General features: G+C 52.2%; 7 protein-coding genes across 7 annotated transcripts; 3 read left to right on the top strand and 4 right to left on the bottom strand.

The window, feature by feature from the left end:
- Positions 1–101: 101 nt before the first annotated feature.
- On the top strand, positions 102–1828 carry BD324DRAFT_590411 (zinc-finger of mitochondrial splicing suppressor 51-domain-containing protein; the record flags this gene model as incomplete). Its single annotated transcript, XM_022013789.1, has 3 exons — positions 102–643; positions 682–894; positions 933–1828. Exons 1-3 carry the CDS (start codon positions 124–126, stop codon positions 1826–1828), a joined length of 1629 nt encoding a protein of 542 aa, XP_021871219.1. The 5' UTR covers positions 102–123.
- On the bottom strand, positions 1829–2662 carry BD324DRAFT_625082 (hypothetical protein). Its single transcript, XM_022015766.1, has 5 exons — positions 2462–2662; positions 2331–2417; positions 2210–2288; positions 1952–2163; positions 1829–1912 (listed from the first exon to the last, which is right to left on the bottom strand). Exons 1-5 carry the CDS (start codon positions 2626–2628, stop codon positions 1837–1839), a joined length of 621 nt encoding a protein of 206 aa, XP_021871220.1. The 5' UTR covers positions 2629–2662; the 3' UTR covers positions 1829–1836.
- An 11-nt stretch (positions 2663–2673) lies between these two features.
- BD324DRAFT_625097 (cytoplasm protein) lies at positions 2674–6887 on the bottom strand. Its single transcript, XM_022015767.1, has 23 exons — positions 6612–6887; positions 6543–6573; positions 6468–6504; positions 6330–6433; positions 6239–6295; positions 6138–6193; positions 6008–6102; positions 5879–5970; positions 5802–5839; positions 5152–5761; positions 4997–5111; positions 4748–4964; positions 4566–4712; positions 4467–4528; positions 4330–4428; positions 4135–4284; positions 3870–4096; positions 3724–3821; positions 3617–3688; positions 3356–3583; positions 3161–3313; positions 3046–3123; positions 2674–3004 (listed from the first exon to the last, which is right to left on the bottom strand). The coding sequence occupies exons 1-23, from the start codon at positions 6858–6860 to the stop codon at positions 2738–2740; spliced, it is 3282 nt and encodes a 1093-aa protein (XP_021871221.1). The 5' UTR covers positions 6861–6887; the 3' UTR covers positions 2674–2737.
- A 499-nt stretch (positions 6888–7386) lies between these two features.
- Positions 7387–9873, top strand: BD324DRAFT_579270 (hypothetical protein; the record flags this gene model as incomplete). Its single annotated transcript, XM_022013370.1, has 9 exons — positions 7387–7544; positions 7579–8474; positions 8512–8855; positions 8899–8990; positions 9026–9335; positions 9372–9453; positions 9491–9546; positions 9582–9668; positions 9703–9873. The coding sequence occupies 9 exons, from the start codon at positions 7387–7389 to the stop codon at positions 9871–9873; spliced, it is 2196 nt and encodes a 731-aa protein (XP_021871222.1).
- A 346-nt stretch (positions 9874–10219) lies between these two features.
- BD324DRAFT_579633 (Derlin) lies at positions 10220–11099 on the bottom strand (the record flags this gene model as incomplete). The annotated part of the gene is made up of 7 exons (XM_022013397.1): positions 10220–10327; positions 10367–10451; positions 10493–10608; positions 10659–10752; positions 10794–10867; positions 10907–10972; positions 11022–11099. The coding sequence occupies 7 exons, from the start codon at positions 11097–11099 to the stop codon at positions 10220–10222; spliced, it is 621 nt and encodes a 206-aa protein (XP_021871223.1).
- Positions 11100–11235: 136 nt separating this feature from the next.
- Positions 11236–13406, top strand: BD324DRAFT_625113 (Sas10 C-terminal domain-domain-containing protein; the record flags this gene model as incomplete). Its single annotated transcript, XM_022015768.1, has 5 exons — positions 11236–11386; positions 11423–11897; positions 11939–12174; positions 12213–13110; positions 13149–13406. Exons 1-5 carry the CDS (start codon positions 11272–11274, stop codon positions 13402–13404), a joined length of 1980 nt encoding a protein of 659 aa, XP_021871224.1. The 5' UTR covers positions 11236–11271.
- BD324DRAFT_625114 (hypothetical protein) lies at positions 13407–14555 on the bottom strand. The gene is made up of 5 exons (XM_022015769.1): positions 14523–14555; positions 14409–14484; positions 14289–14355; positions 14117–14251; positions 13407–14074 (listed from the first exon to the last, which is right to left on the bottom strand). Exons 2-5 carry the CDS (start codon positions 14465–14467, stop codon positions 13415–13417), a joined length of 921 nt encoding a protein of 306 aa, XP_021871225.1. The 5' UTR covers positions 14468–14484; positions 14523–14555; the 3' UTR covers positions 13407–13414.
- Positions 14556–14562: the final 7 nt, after the last annotated feature.

A 14562-nucleotide genomic window follows, 5' to 3' on the forward strand; every position in this document is an offset into this window, starting at 1 on the left:
GATGGGTCAATTTGAGTTGCGACTTCGTACTTTAAGCTTTTCTGAAATTTTGCTTCCGTGATGATGTCGGCCAAATCGATCATGTTCTTCCTCCATCATTCATCATCTTCAGTTCGGGAGAACATGAGGGTCCCATCGTCCCCTTTTACAGCTGCCAGAGCAGGACCCTCTGTCTGTAGAGCGAGTCTTCATGGCCCGACTTCTTCGTCTGCCCCAGCGAGAGTCCCGAGTCGCCAAGCGCAATCGACAGTCACTCGACCTCTGACCAGATCGATCTTTAGCGGCTTTGCACGAAAACCGAAGCCCAAATCTCCTTTCCAAGCTCAGCCTGAACTTGAACCTCTCATAGCCGCAAATGATTTATTCCACATCCTTGCAGACTCGCCATTTGCGGACATGCGGGAACGAGCAAAACGCATTCGACAGGTGTCCATCTGCCCCGTCTCCGCAGAGCGGCACAACGAAAGAGTTCGACCTGGTTTCGATTGCCCGGATTGTGGTTTTCCTACTCACAAAGACAAAGAAAGATGGGAAGAAGGAGCAGAAGAACACGCGGAAGTATGCGAGAGGCTGCGACAGGTCAACGAGGATGATCACGACCTGAGAAGTGGGAGAAGGTTCCCCGAATTTGAGAATATTCCAAGCAAGTATTTTGTCGCGGCATAGCTAATTCGTGCTCAGAGGAACAGCCATACGATCAGGCCATAGCCTTTGCGAACTGGGATACGCTGTTCTGGACACGTTCGTTCCCTTCTGTCAACTCGGAGCGAAGCGTCAGACATCTATCTAAAGTGTTAACGTATCCGATGACTGTAGCCGCTGTTCTGCATCAGAACGGGCCGTTTACACCGGGTAACGGTCGTATCACCAGAGAAGGTCGCCGAAACATGATTGGTGAGCCGTGACCATGAGCTTCTATTCAACTCCTTCAGCCCTTCATTCAATTCTTCACTTGCCACCTGGATCTAACGAGTCTACGACCACATGGAAACCCACACCTCCTATCCGCATAATTATCATAGGAGCTCGTGCCGAGTCGACGCTACCACCTACCCACTGGGAACAGCTTCACTACATGTTCCCTCGAAGCATTTTCCACATCTACTTCGTCGGGCCCGAGGTTGGGCTGCCGATCATGGATAGGCAGGACTTTCGGCTTATCGGCAAGAAGTACGAATTCTCCGAAAACGACGGCTGGGGATGTCCATCTTACACATTACACGTCTCTCCCTATCTCTCCATCAGCAGTCTGAGAACCTCGTACGAGCAGATCCACTCACAACTCGGGCCCTTTGACCCCTATACTGATGTCTTCTTCGCTTTTGCTCCCGGATTCGGATTCCCGCATCAGCCAGGCTTGGATTCGAATCGAAACCCCTCGGTGCCCACCGACGAGGAAGCAGGCGTACATGATGGCAATCACATTGCGACTCAGCCACTGGTGCAAGCTCAGACGACGTGGAGACTAGCTTTGAAGAAGATATTACAGACCAAATGCGCTGCATTCTTCACCGCGTTCTCACCGCTTGATCTCCAGAGAGATGTCTCTGCCCTGTTCGGCACGAATCCTCCATCCTTCAAGAGTCACACGAAATTCCGCGAGTTTCCAGATTACGTCGGTCTACCGACCGCGCCTGTAGATCATATCGAAGGTGTCTCGGACGAGTTTGACCTGGTCTTGACACCAGGGAAGAATGAATTTGGAAGCAAGAAGTGGGAAATTGCAGACTGGGATCCACGCGTCGCTGTCAAGACAAACTGGGGCATTTGGGGTATCCGAGGGAAGAAGTACGAGGTTCAAAGGAGCGACGAAGATGACGATGAATAGAATGCATATCACCATACCCATGTACCTGGCCCACCCTTGGTCTTTCCTTTGATGTTGGATGTTAGCCAACCACCGTAAAAGTCCCTTTATAGTCAGAAGCCATCACGCTTTGCAGAGACTCACCCGGCTTGGGGGACGACCTTTTCATCATCGACGAAGCAATCCCATCGGCCTCCAACCTCCTCTTCATCTACACCGGTGGAGGCATAGAAGGAGACGTGATCCTTGAGAGGGACAAATGAGGGGTTGGGCTGCTTGTAATACCAGATCCTGTTTTCTATAGGCTTCTTGGCACCTGGAGGTCTGATAGCGTAATATGACGCTTGGCCCTTCCACTGCGAAAGCTCAGGCGAATCGATTGGCTTGGAAGAACATACATACCTCGCAGAAAGTGCTTCGACTCAGAGCTTGAACGGGGAGCTTGAGAGACGAGGGAGGAAGATAGTAGGTTGGAGGGTGACTTGACGATGGATCAGATGGCTGGGGATGCGCTCAAGCTCACGATGTCTCGAGCACACGGAAGGCCTTGTCTGTCTCTGCGATAACGGTCTGATTTCCCTCTAGATCCGTCCAGACTACGCGTAGAAGACTGATTGAGATGCAGATTAGACTAAGATTTGACTAATGACCTACTTCGGTGTCCGTTGGAGCAGAGGTGGACGTGGGTATTTCCAAACATCCTCATCCTCCTTCCTCGGGGCCATGGGGACCTCACGGTTGGAAGACATCGTACGAGACGGCGGTGAGGGACTGCAACTGAACCGAGTGCAGACCAGCCTCGGTAGACGATTCAGTCTCATGAAACACAAGCTCAAGGCTAACGTTCACTGACGATCGATGGCCGGCTCCGACACATGCTCCGTGCATCGGAGAAGAGCTAAATGTCCAATGCTAGAATGTGGCATTGCCTTATGGGCTCATGATCTCCTCCATGCCATCACTGCTCCTCTCGTCCCCACTTTCGCTCCCATCGCCAGATGACTCTCCCATGCTGCCGTCTTCGTCGAATACCGGCAGCTCTCGCCTTTCGACTGAGAAACCCAGTTCGGCGAATTCTGATTCCATCTCATCCGCTTTTCCGGCGTTCACGCTTACCGCCCCCAAGGCTGTGTTAGCATCGAACAAGGGTAAGAAATATCGTGATATAACGTCCCGTATCTCGTCAAGGGTGATCGCCTACAGCTGTCAATGGCGGAGTCACTTGATCACAATCTCACTGGTAGCTTGCTCAGCATTTCTTGATCAGCGTTTTTGTGGAGGCCCTTAAGAACCTCGTTGGAGAATGCTGCTGTGCCCTAGAGTTTTAGGGGCGCTCGAACGAGCAACGCTCACCGCAGCGCCAACAGTGCTAGCCTTCGATGCGTAATCATAGGTCAGAGTCGATCGCGCGCCATCCACAATATCCTGATCTAGTTTTTCTGTGCCGTCCGCTAGTCCTCGTATGAGCTTGGCGGCCGTTGTGTAGGCTTCTCGCGCGTTTGGACTCTGATCATGAGCTCCAGAAAAAGCAGTAGTCGCTGTCCTCACTCTGTAGACGGCAAATTCTACAAGAGACGACTCTCGATCGACCTGGATCCAGCACCCGTAGGCCAGTCCTGAGCCACGGATATACTTCCAGAGATAGGATTCGGAGGCGTTCAGGGTCGCAGCTGCAAGTATAATAGCTGCAGAGTCTGGATGCTCCCAACCCGCGGGACCCTTTGCGTACATGACAGCATATGAGCCCTCGATGGATGCCATAGGGATGAGTGCGAGCTACAGTAAGCTGACGGATCTCGATGGCCTCACTTTGCTGCGGGGCTGTTGTCCCAGAGCTGATAGAGTCTCTCGCGAGGTCGAAGGAAGACGCAATTTTTGCGTCTCTTATCAGCTTCGTTAAATGCCACATATCTTACCTTGACATCCCGGAATGCTCCTGCAAGAACGGCTTTTGGCCCATTTAACCTGTTGATATCCCCAACGACTGAAACTCTGAAAGTGGAGGAGTTCAAGACTGCAGATGGTGTCAAAACAGGGTTTTCCATGTCCGGAGACTCCTCACCGTGCCCCCTCAAGGCCTCCAGTGCTGAGACGACCTCGCTTGGCGAGTCCTGTAGCTTGTTGACAACTAGCGGGTAAAAGTCGAATAGTGAAAGCACGGCAGTTGACTCGGAGGTTGATTTGTCCATGTCGAATGCAAGTCTGTTGGCCCATCCACGCGCTATGGCATTACCGTTACGCTTTTCGTATGGAAGCTCTTGTAACTGTTTTGCAGCGATCACTGCCAGACTGACACTCGTAAGCAAGACCCGGTGACTGAACTTTACCGCTTCGCATCGAATATGCTCCCTGTGACGACGTCTCTGATCCATGTTACCGCTTTGGCAAAATCATTCGACTCGACTTTGAGAGAGATGACGAGTATCTCGGCAAAGTCACCGCGATAGCTCAAAGCTGCGCTCTGGCCAACCGTGAAGCTGTGCAAATTAGCAACGCTGTAGTAAAGAGCAAGGACAACTTGCTCGCTGAGTTCATCCACGACTGTCTCGTAAGACAGAACGGTACCGTCCATTCGTTTCACGCCTACGTTGAACAACGCAGCAGAGAAGAGCGACATGTAACTAGTTGTAAGTCAATGGCCGGCCCAATGGGAACTCACGGCCGCAACTCTGAAGGAAGGTCGATGGTGTCGGATAATATGGAGACTGATACGAAATTCGACTATCACGCATCAGGCCTGGCTAAATCTCGAACGAACCTCGACCTGTGAGAAATGCGTCTGGAAAGGGACCTCGACATGTTCTGCGTCAAGTCGGCGCTGAAGATCGCCCCGGTCGCCACAAATCTCTTGCCCAGCTGCATTAATAACGGCCGTCTCGCAGGGGACCCAAGTTAGGGTCGAGGGCTGAACGTGTCAGCGACATAGTCAGGCTAGCTCACATCCGTTATTGGGAAATTTCGGATCATGTCAGGGGGTGGAGGCACGTCGCTTTCAGCCTTGGCCTTATCCAATTGTCGTTGCAAATCCCGCAATTTCTCCTCGCCCAGCTCGGCCTTTCTTTGTGATATTCGCGTCTTCTCATCCTCGTCGATCTTTGACGCTAGGCTCGCCGAGGGTTTACCTATCATGATAATGCTCTTGGCGGAGAGCAGATACCTAGGGTTAACTGCGAAACAGCGTAGACCCACTTGTCCAGAATATTGATCCAATCAGCAGCGCTCCACTGGCTCAAATGATGGTAGTCTTTCGTATCGTTGAAGGCTCCTGGCAGCTCCTCTCCGTCTCTGGCTCCGTACAGGAAATCTGACGAGATCAGCGGTATCCTGTGATCTTCAGGGCCTACCACCAATGACAGCATCAGAGAGGACATTACTGACGCTCGTCTCCATCGTGTTCAGCAGTTTCCGTTGGTCTCTCATGATCACCCGAGCCATTCTCTCCATATCGAGCCCTTTGGTCCTGGCGATACTTTGCAACTCCCGAACAACATCGCTTGCTAGGGTGTCCAAGAATTTGGCGGGCACATCCGAGAGGTACATCGTCAACTCATTCTGATTGACTCGATCCTCAGAATACAAGCCTATGCCGGTGCAGAAAGGCTGCTCAATCTCCACGAATTTCTGCTGCAGGGGTGACGTTGCCGTCTCCGTCAAGTACTGGCCAAGAAGTTTGATGGCAAGATTTGTCCGATAATCTGTTGGTGGAGGGCCAAGGAAGGTCAAGGAGATCTCGCCGATGCTCTCGTCTTCTTCCATGAATTCGACGACGGTGGTGCGTGACTCGGGAATGAGAAGTGGTTTCGAGGTGGTCGTCTCAACAAAAGGCCGCTTCCAATCGGTAGGGGGAAGAGGCTGATCCGGGGAAACATTCTCCAGAATAAGAGGATCGACTTTTGTGTTCAACACCGAGAACAGGTCGGGTAGAGATACAGAGCCATCAATGAGCAGACAGAGCTGGAAATTAGCGGGGACCGAGAGACATCCCGGCACTTACATTGTACGGTGTGTAATACTGGGCATGATACTCGCGGACTTGGCTGAATCAGTAAGCAACGGCACCATGTAGCTCACTCTGAGCTGCGGTCAAACGGCGCAACATCGCCATCAGTCCTCCGGTTTCGCTTCTATAGGCAGAGCTCTCGGGGTAAAGGGTACGCTGAGTCCTGAACTCGTGAGCGCGACGATGTCAGGCATACTTACTGTAAGGCAATCAAGTCACCTGCTTGATTTTCTCGAGCCTGCATCTCACTGTAGACTACGCCCGCATCGTCGCCCTTTCCATTGATATGATGGACCTGATGTCAGGACTAACAAGGCGGACGGGTCGCACCTCTGTCACAAAGCCTGCGTCGGTTAAAGTCGGGTGTAGAATATGATCGATGTAAACTGACAAAGGTTAGATGGGATGAGAGTATCCATTCTCATACGCACTAGGCAGCATGTCCAGGAAGCCTGAGGTTCCAGCGGTCGCTATGGTGTATGCCGTGTCTGGATCTCAGCTTTGATCATCACAGAAACTCACGATCATTTGCAGTCCAGGCATTGGTTCCGTTACTGCCTGCACGGTTGGCGAGATGATCCAGCACACCTTTGTAAGGGTAAGACTTGGAACCAAGGAAGATAAGACTGTATCGTTAGAGCTTTCAAGATCAACACGAACTGTTCTAAGGTATGTGGTCGTCCGGTATCATCGAAGACTGCTCAGTGTCAGATCCTCCCCGGCCAGAGGACCTACTCTCGGAGGCGATGGTGAAATGACCGTTTGTCTGCAGAAGATGAGCTTTTCGCGCAGGGACAGACGTACTATCGGAGTGGCATGCTCGCCAACAACTACTGTTAGACCAGTCTTGCTACTTCGCCATTTGGACAATTTGACTGGCGCGTAGTCTATCTCAAAGGACTGGAGCAGTTGAAAGTGCCCATAATCCACAGCGTCAGGCTGTGGGCGAGTCATCATGCGACGTCGCTGTATTTTCGGAATACGAGTTGAAGCCAGTCGGTCTGAGATCAAGGTCTTGCTTAATGACAAGATTTGAACAGCTCTCAGAACCATCAGCTCGAGGTCTAACCTGAGACGTTGTAGAATGGGATGATCATGAACAAAGAATAATTAAGCCGAGCGGATGCTGGAGCGGCGATCTCCGCCTGGCGGCTTCGACGTTTGAGATGCTATCGTCATGATGAGAGACGATCTTCGATCTTTCCGCATCAATGATATTCCAACTGTCCCGCAAACTAGCTCTCAAACATTGAGCCGGCTTCCCATGAGTGCATCAAGACCGAAGAGAACAAAGATCGTGCCCACATCTCTCGGTAACGTCGTCGCTCCTGTATCCACTGTGAAGAATGGTAAAGTTTCCCGTGAGAGGCGAGCAGCCTCCGCTCGATCGGAGGTCGCCTCACGACAAGCGACCGCCGAGTCAAGCCGACCGGAATCCACCAGAAGTCCCGTCAGCACAACGGGTCGGGCTCAATCTGTGATGTCTCAGACCGGGAGTTCGGACGACATGGAAGAAGTAGCTATTCCTTCAGCTGGCCCCTCTTCTTTAGCTGGCGATCAGAAATTGGATGATCTTTCCATGGCGGATAATGCTTGGCCACGCTCGCCAAGAACGTCAGACGAGGGAGCAGAGCTTTCAGACTCAGGCCAATCTTCCGAAAACGGAGTCATTCATCTGGAAATTGGTGGAGAGACTGCTGAGGAGAAGGAGAAAAGGCTGGCCTGGGCACTGAGAAAGTGAGATTCCCCAAGTCATAGGCTGATAGTCCAGAAAACCACTGACCTCGAAAGATCGAGCACTGCGTCTAGAGGCCCATAAGACGCACGTCATAGCTCTCCTCGCTTCAGCTCGAATCAGAAATAGATGGTGCAATAACATGCTGCTGAAAGCGCGCTTACTATCTCTCCTACCCCATCCTTTACAATCAGCCTTCAATATCCCTCCGTCCCGCTTTCCTGACAGAGCGCAGAGATCACGGTTGTTCTTTGACGCTTTGCAATCCCTCGCTACCTGGTGGTCGCAATCATTCTTCGACGTCTCTGATGACACCCTGGGTTTACGTACACGACCTTGGGATGAGGTCCAAGGGATAGTCGATGCGCTTCCGCGATTAACGAGAAGGGAAATATTAGGGACCTCGTTCGGGTCCAGAGGCGATTCACTTGATGAATTAGAGAAGCTCTCGACAAATTCCGGGGGAGAGCGCCTAAGATCACCTAATAGTCTCATGAAGAAAGTCCTGCAGCAAGAAGGTTCCCGCGACGTCATGGCACAGCTATTCGTTGCTCTTGCCCGAGCGTGTGGACTCGGCGCGCGCCTTGTCACATCCTTACAGGCAATTCCTTGGCGAGCGGAGAAGCAATCGACACCGAAGAAAAAGAAGGGAGCCGGAAGAAATGGTCAGAGTCTGGCCAGCCGTCAGGGCAACGGTCCAGCCTCTGACAATGAGGATGACGAGGAGGATGATATGGAGGAGGTCCCAATTCCGAGTCATACTGAAGACAGCGACGGAGGGAAGGCACCGCGAAATAATACAAAGAAGGCCACCATTAGACAGGCTGGTCGCAGGAGGCACATCGATCCAGCCGACGTCTACAGACTGAGAGCTCCGAAACCGCCGCCACAGACGCCAAGTACCCCAACTGCGGCCAGAAAACGTCCAGAGCGTGAGTCATTTTAAAGGCTCCTGCTTATCTTGACTAGTCCTCTCAAATCAACCTCCTGTGTTCTGGTGCGAAATTTACTCTCGTTCCGACCAAAGGTGGATTCCGGTCGACCCCGTGAGAGGGACAATTCGGAAGAAATCCCATTTCGAGCCTGTCTCCGACAACGGCTCTGTACGTATGCTTTACGTCGTTGCATACGAAGAAGGTGAGTCGAGACGGGATGTGGTGTCTAACACGCCAGACGGTCATGCAAGAGATGTAACATTGCGCTATACCAAGAACTTTGGTGCAAAAACGTCGAAGTTAAGAGTTCCTCTAAGGAAGGATGAAGAAGATTGGTGGTCAGAGATCACGGCATTCCTACAACGGCCTAACCGCCTCGTGAGTAAATCGTCCGAGTGTACATGCTCACAAAAAACTTCAGCAACGCGACGAACTTGAGGACGCAGAGTTGGAGACTAGTCAATTTTCCGAGGGCATGCCACTGCACCTCAATGGCTTCAAAGACCATCCAATGTAAGAACTCGATGATAATCAGTCTGACCGGATAGCTATGTGCTGGAGCGGCATCTCAAGCGCGAGGAGGTTATCACTCCGAAGAGAGAGATCGGCAGATTCAAAGGCGAGCCAGTTTATAGGAGGAGCAATGTCGTGTCTTGTAAAACGGCGGAGAACTGGATGCGTTTGGGACGACGTGTAAAGAACAAAGAGGAGCCGCTGAAATGGGTCAAGCAACGGGCTGTCACGCTGCAGAAACGAAGAATGCAAGAGCTGGCCCTGCAGGAACGAGGAGAAGCGGTACAACAGGGCTTGTATGCTCAATGGCAGACAGATGTTTACATTCCTCCCCCAATCCACAACGTGAGTCGAGCTTGCCGAGCGTTCTGATCGACGCAGGGCGAAATCCCTCAAAATTCATTTGGGAATATCGACCTTTATGCCCCTACAATGTTGCCGGCCGGAGCCGTGCACCTTCCATGTGAGACAGCTGAAAATGCCCATCCTGATTTTTTCAGATAAAGGCATTGCAAAGGTCGCTAAAGCGCTGACTATCAGCTATGCCGAGGCCTGCGTAAGCTCCCGATTGTTTCGTCTGCTAACGACCAGACCGGTTTTGAGTTCAAGAAGCAGAGGGCTATTCCAGTTATCACTGGTATCGTGGTCGCAAAGGAAAACGAGCGGATCGTTTTGGATGTGAGCACTTTTTGTGGTCGAATTGACACATCAGGCATATTGGGAGTCCGCAGCGGCGGCGGAAAGCCGGGAGCGAGTGAAGAAGGAGGAACGCGCTTTGAAGCGCTGGGTGAAACTGATCAATGGCTTGCGCGTGCGTGCCCGACTCCAGGAGGAGTATGGCGGGTCGGGACAAGTAGGCACTGCGGATTCTGCATTTCGCTGATGTCAAGCTACATCAAACACCACTCAACCCTCTGGCTGAAGAGGGAGGCGAGGGCAAAACGAGAAACAAACAATCTGCCACTGAGTTGCTGGCACAGACGAGTGCAAACGATAAAGACACTTGGCAATCGCAAGCTTTGGACGCAGAGCCCTCATCGGACGACGGTGTTGCTATTGAATTTGAGCAGGTCCCCATCGAGGCTATATCGCCTTCGGACCAGAATATTGCTCATAGCCGGCCGACACGACGCTCTGCTAGACGTCCAGCCACCAGGACTGCTTCAAGTGTTGGCTCGTTCGCCCAATAGACGTCGACTTTCAAATCAGCCGAAGATCATCTTCACGACTCACACTATGGCCGGAGTACGGATTTCACCTTTGCCCGATTCAGACCACATTTCGCGTGGCCAATAATCTTGGAGAAAGACATATGTATGGCCGGCTAAGATGCCGACCTACTCGATGAGCACTGGCATGCGCTTCTCTGCTCTCACAATATCGCCCACAGCCGCCTCAAAGCCGCCTTGTAATAACCAGGAAAATGCTACTAGGCAGTGTGGAAGATAAGGTGCGGTTATACTGATGACTGAGCTTCGCGTCCATCTTGGCCTGCGGCTTACGTGATGACACCAAAGAGGGACATTTTAATCGATGGATTGCGCCGTGACCAGATGTATACTAGTGCGAAGGCGAGGGAAGAAGAAAGGAACGGTAGAGTGAGGAGGGGTGATATGGCCTTCCAGCCAGGATGAGCGCCATCACGGGCTTCCCGGCTCATCAACTCACCAAGAGGAATGTAGCGCAGAGAGCCAAGAGATAGATGTAGTCTGCTCGTCGATTGGAGAATGAATTCTCCTCCAGCAGCCTAGAATACCTCATACTGAACCGAGTCATCAGAAGCCATGGAGTGATCGGACATACATGAAGAAGAGATGGAAGACAAGGTCGAAGGACAGAGGTCCAAAGTAGAAGAAAGTGGTGAAGAATCTCCATAGCTGTCAAGATCAGCAACTCATCACAGCAAGAAATCCTACCTGCATGTGTCCTACCGCATTCTTCCATGAGAAATATAGCTGTAAAGGTGCGATGAGTTGACATTCCTGGCCGCGTAGTCAGTCGAAAATTCCCGTCGTGGACATCACCACTCACCACCAATACGCTCGTTCCCACGGCCGCTATGATCCATGATCTGGTCACCGGCGGAATATCCCCGACGACTTGCTCCATGCTGTCAGTCCTGGTAGTGATCGATGAATGATCCCAACCTGTCTCGGATGTCGGCACTCATAACCATGAAGCCACGTGTCAATGTGGTTGATTTTTAAAGTTTTTTGGACCGCAGACTGGATGCACGCTCTGAGCTCTTCATAGCTACTTGAAATCACAGACATCCATCGCCATGGCGCGCGTAGGGAAGGCACGCCTTGGAAAACAGCTCAGATCTAATGGCAAGAGCCAATCGGCCCGTATCGAGAACTACGAGGACACGCTTCAGGAAGGAGGTGTTGACGATTGTGCGTGCAGATCCTCTAACTTGGCTGACATCCAAGATATCTTTAAACGAGACCAGATCTTCCTTGACGACTGGCGTAACGTGGAAGATCAAGATGATATAGACATTGGGACTGGCGAGCGAGTCCTCGATATACCTTCATTCGCCGAGCCTTCTAGTTCCGACGGAGAGAGTGATGATAAAGGAGCAGAGAGCTCTCGTTCGGGCAAGAAACGAGCGAAAGCTCCAATCTCCGATGCTCAATTAAGAGGGCGTTTCGCCAAAGAGGCCGCCGCCGAGGTAGACGTGGGCGATGAAATTGAGAGCTCCGGTGACGAGGAGGAAGGATGGGGTCGTCAATATTATTCCAAACCCAGCAATCGCAGAGCCAGAGAAGATCCTCAGGCATATGAGGCATCGAGGGAAGAGGAACGGGAATTGGAGGTGAACGAAGTGAGGCGGCTGCAGAAGAAGGCAAGATTGGATCTGAGAGGAACCGAAGACTGGGGATTCGACCCGCAGCTCTTGACAACGTGAGCGCATCCAGACCGTGCGAATGCTGACCTGGATTCAGCGAGATTGATGACAATCCTGCGGATGATCCGGTTGCAACTGTGGTGGAAGCGCCTGATACTGAAGACACCTCGACTTTACTCCGTCACCTTGAGAGCCACGAGACGTTGAAGCTCGCCCTGGCGAGGGAGATGCCTCTGGTCATCGAGAAATTACAGAAGACTTCTAGGGGGATGCAGACTCAGGAGGGAAGCCGAAATGCGGCTCTGCAGAGGGGACTTGGCTGGCTGCACTACCGTAAGTGACGGTGCATCGCCATGCTGATGATCTTGCAGAGGTTCTTCTTTCTTATGCGACGGTTCTCGCTTTTTACCTGCACCTTTGCGCTCTCCCTCGAGAATCGCGCCCTGATCTGGCAGACCACCCCATCATGTCAAGGTTGTTGCATCTGAAAGAGGGACTGGCTATGCTTGAAGATCTCGACTTTGCAGCAGACAGTGAATCTGGCGTTTCGGACGAAGAGTTTGAAGAGGGTGTGAATGGATCACAGAAAGCGATGAAGGACAAGCTGTCGCTCCTCTTCGGCGCCTTCAACGATAAGGGCTCCTCTCAGATCGAGGACGACCTCGATGAATCGTGGCGCACGACCCATCTGGAAGAAGGAGAATTGGACGAACTGCTCGCTGATCTCACGGACGGAGAGCCCGAAGTCATACCGGTTGCAGAGCCGAAACGTAAACCGAAGGGGCATAAAAGATCTCAACTTCTGGCTGCGGATCCCGTGACCAACGCTCTGGTCGAGCCAGACTTCCAAAGCATGGAACATTTCTCGACAACCCAGAGCAATGAGGATCCTATTGGAGACCCCAGCGCTCTGGATGAAGCAGATGCCGTCGACAAAGAGAATCGCAAACGTTCACTTCAATTCCACACCTCAAAGATCAATTCGACCTCGGCGCGTCGAGCCGCAGCTAGAGCCCAACGTTTCGGTGGAGACGATGACATCCCGCAACGAGATAGGCAAGCTGCGCGAGATGCAGCTCTTCGCCGGAGCGGACCTGCAGCTCAACCAGAGTCCGACACCTTATCCAGCCAATGGTTGCAAGAAAGCGGCGAAGATTCCGTTCCAGCAGCGTCCGATAACGCCGAGTACTACGATCTTGTGCGACGTGATCAGTCCCGAAAGAAAGCAGCGAGAACAGATGCGCGCCAGCAGGCAGTCGATAGTAACCAGTGAGTCAACTGCGTTGGTCTGGCTGAACCCATGCAAGGCGGTTTGAGGAGGATGTGCACAAGGGCGGGCCCCGAGCTCTGACCCGCGCCATCGAGAAGAACAGGGGTCTCACGCCGCGCAGGGCCAAGACGAACAGAAATCCTCGTGTCAAAAAGAGGCTGGCCTACGACAAGGCAAAGAGAAAGGTCAGCTCTCAGGGACCGGTATATAAGGGTGGTCAATCCAGTCTTCAGGGGCGCTACAGTGGAGAGACGAGCGGTATCAGCAATGTTGTACGCTCAAAGCGTTTCTAGACGATGCATATCACTTCTGCCGATGTTGTACTGGACGCCGTTTCTTGAACAGGCTAGAGCCCGCATTCTCTGCCGCCGGTATTTCGGGCTTCACGTCCGGCTCTGCATCCAGTGTCTCGTGCTTATCTTCAGGCTGCGCCTTTACGCTGGACAAGTGATGCCCCTGTAGTTCTATTTTGCCGTCCCAGCCCTTTCGGTCCAGTCCATTCTGCTCCTCCATTTTGACACCATCACTCTTGTCCTGCTTCTTGAGCTTGAGACTACTGAGAGCAGCTTTCGGATCCCATTCACCCTCATCGTACACATCGTGCCAAGGTCTCTTTTCACGATGTGAAAACTTGAAACCTTCACCCTCGTCATCACTGTCCGCATTAGAATGGGCCAGACTGCGCGTGGCCTGCAGAGTGTGCCCAGGAGCAGCTTCTACCACGTCCTCCCATGCACCAACTTCGCCTGCTCGGCCCTTCAATTCTTGCTCAATCTGATAGGAGGATTTCTGGGTGTCCTCATCGTCAAAGCCTAGATCTTTGGCGGAAGTGTAATTTGCCCACTTGTCCTTGGGTTTGTCGGTCTTACGAGAAGCCGATGGCGGGGCAAATGTTGCCGTAGGATGAAGTCGGATCCGTGAGGAGGACGCATGCGCATCATGCGCGTATGCGGCTTCGGCAGACTACAAGTGAGTCAGCTGAATTCCCAGAAGCCATTGACTTACCGCCTCGATTCTGGCTATCTGGGCTGCTTCTGCGGCCTTCTCCCGCTTTGCCTGATTTCCGGACTTGTAGAGATCACGTATGTATCTTTCCTTATTGCCTTGATGCTTTAGCCCAGTCTCGTGTAGCTTGCGTGACTGGGAGGTCAGTGGCAGTCCTCGATGGTAGACATACCGGAGCATCATCCCGAATGTAGATAGAACAATATTTGCACCAGTATTGCTTCTTAGATACCCAGTATCTACAGAGTCATGGTCAGCAGTCACTCACTTGCCTGTGTCTGATCTGGCTCACTCGGTCATGGTGTAGAAGTTGTTGAGCAGGAAGAAAGTCGCAAGCAGGGTCATCGACATGAACAGATGATCGCCACCTGTTACGTAAGCTGTCATGTGATTCACGGGCTCTTCCCTTTCAGTTACGCGGTGCGACGTTCTTACCGTGACTGGAG

The sequence above is a fragment of the Kockovaella imperatae genome, assembly GCF_002102565.1.
Source record: "Kockovaella imperatae strain NRRL Y-17943 chromosome Unknown BD324scaffold_6, whole genome shotgun sequence".
In the NCBI taxonomy this organism is placed as follows: Eukaryota; Fungi; Basidiomycota; class Tremellomycetes; order Tremellales; family Cuniculitremaceae; genus Kockovaella; species Kockovaella imperatae.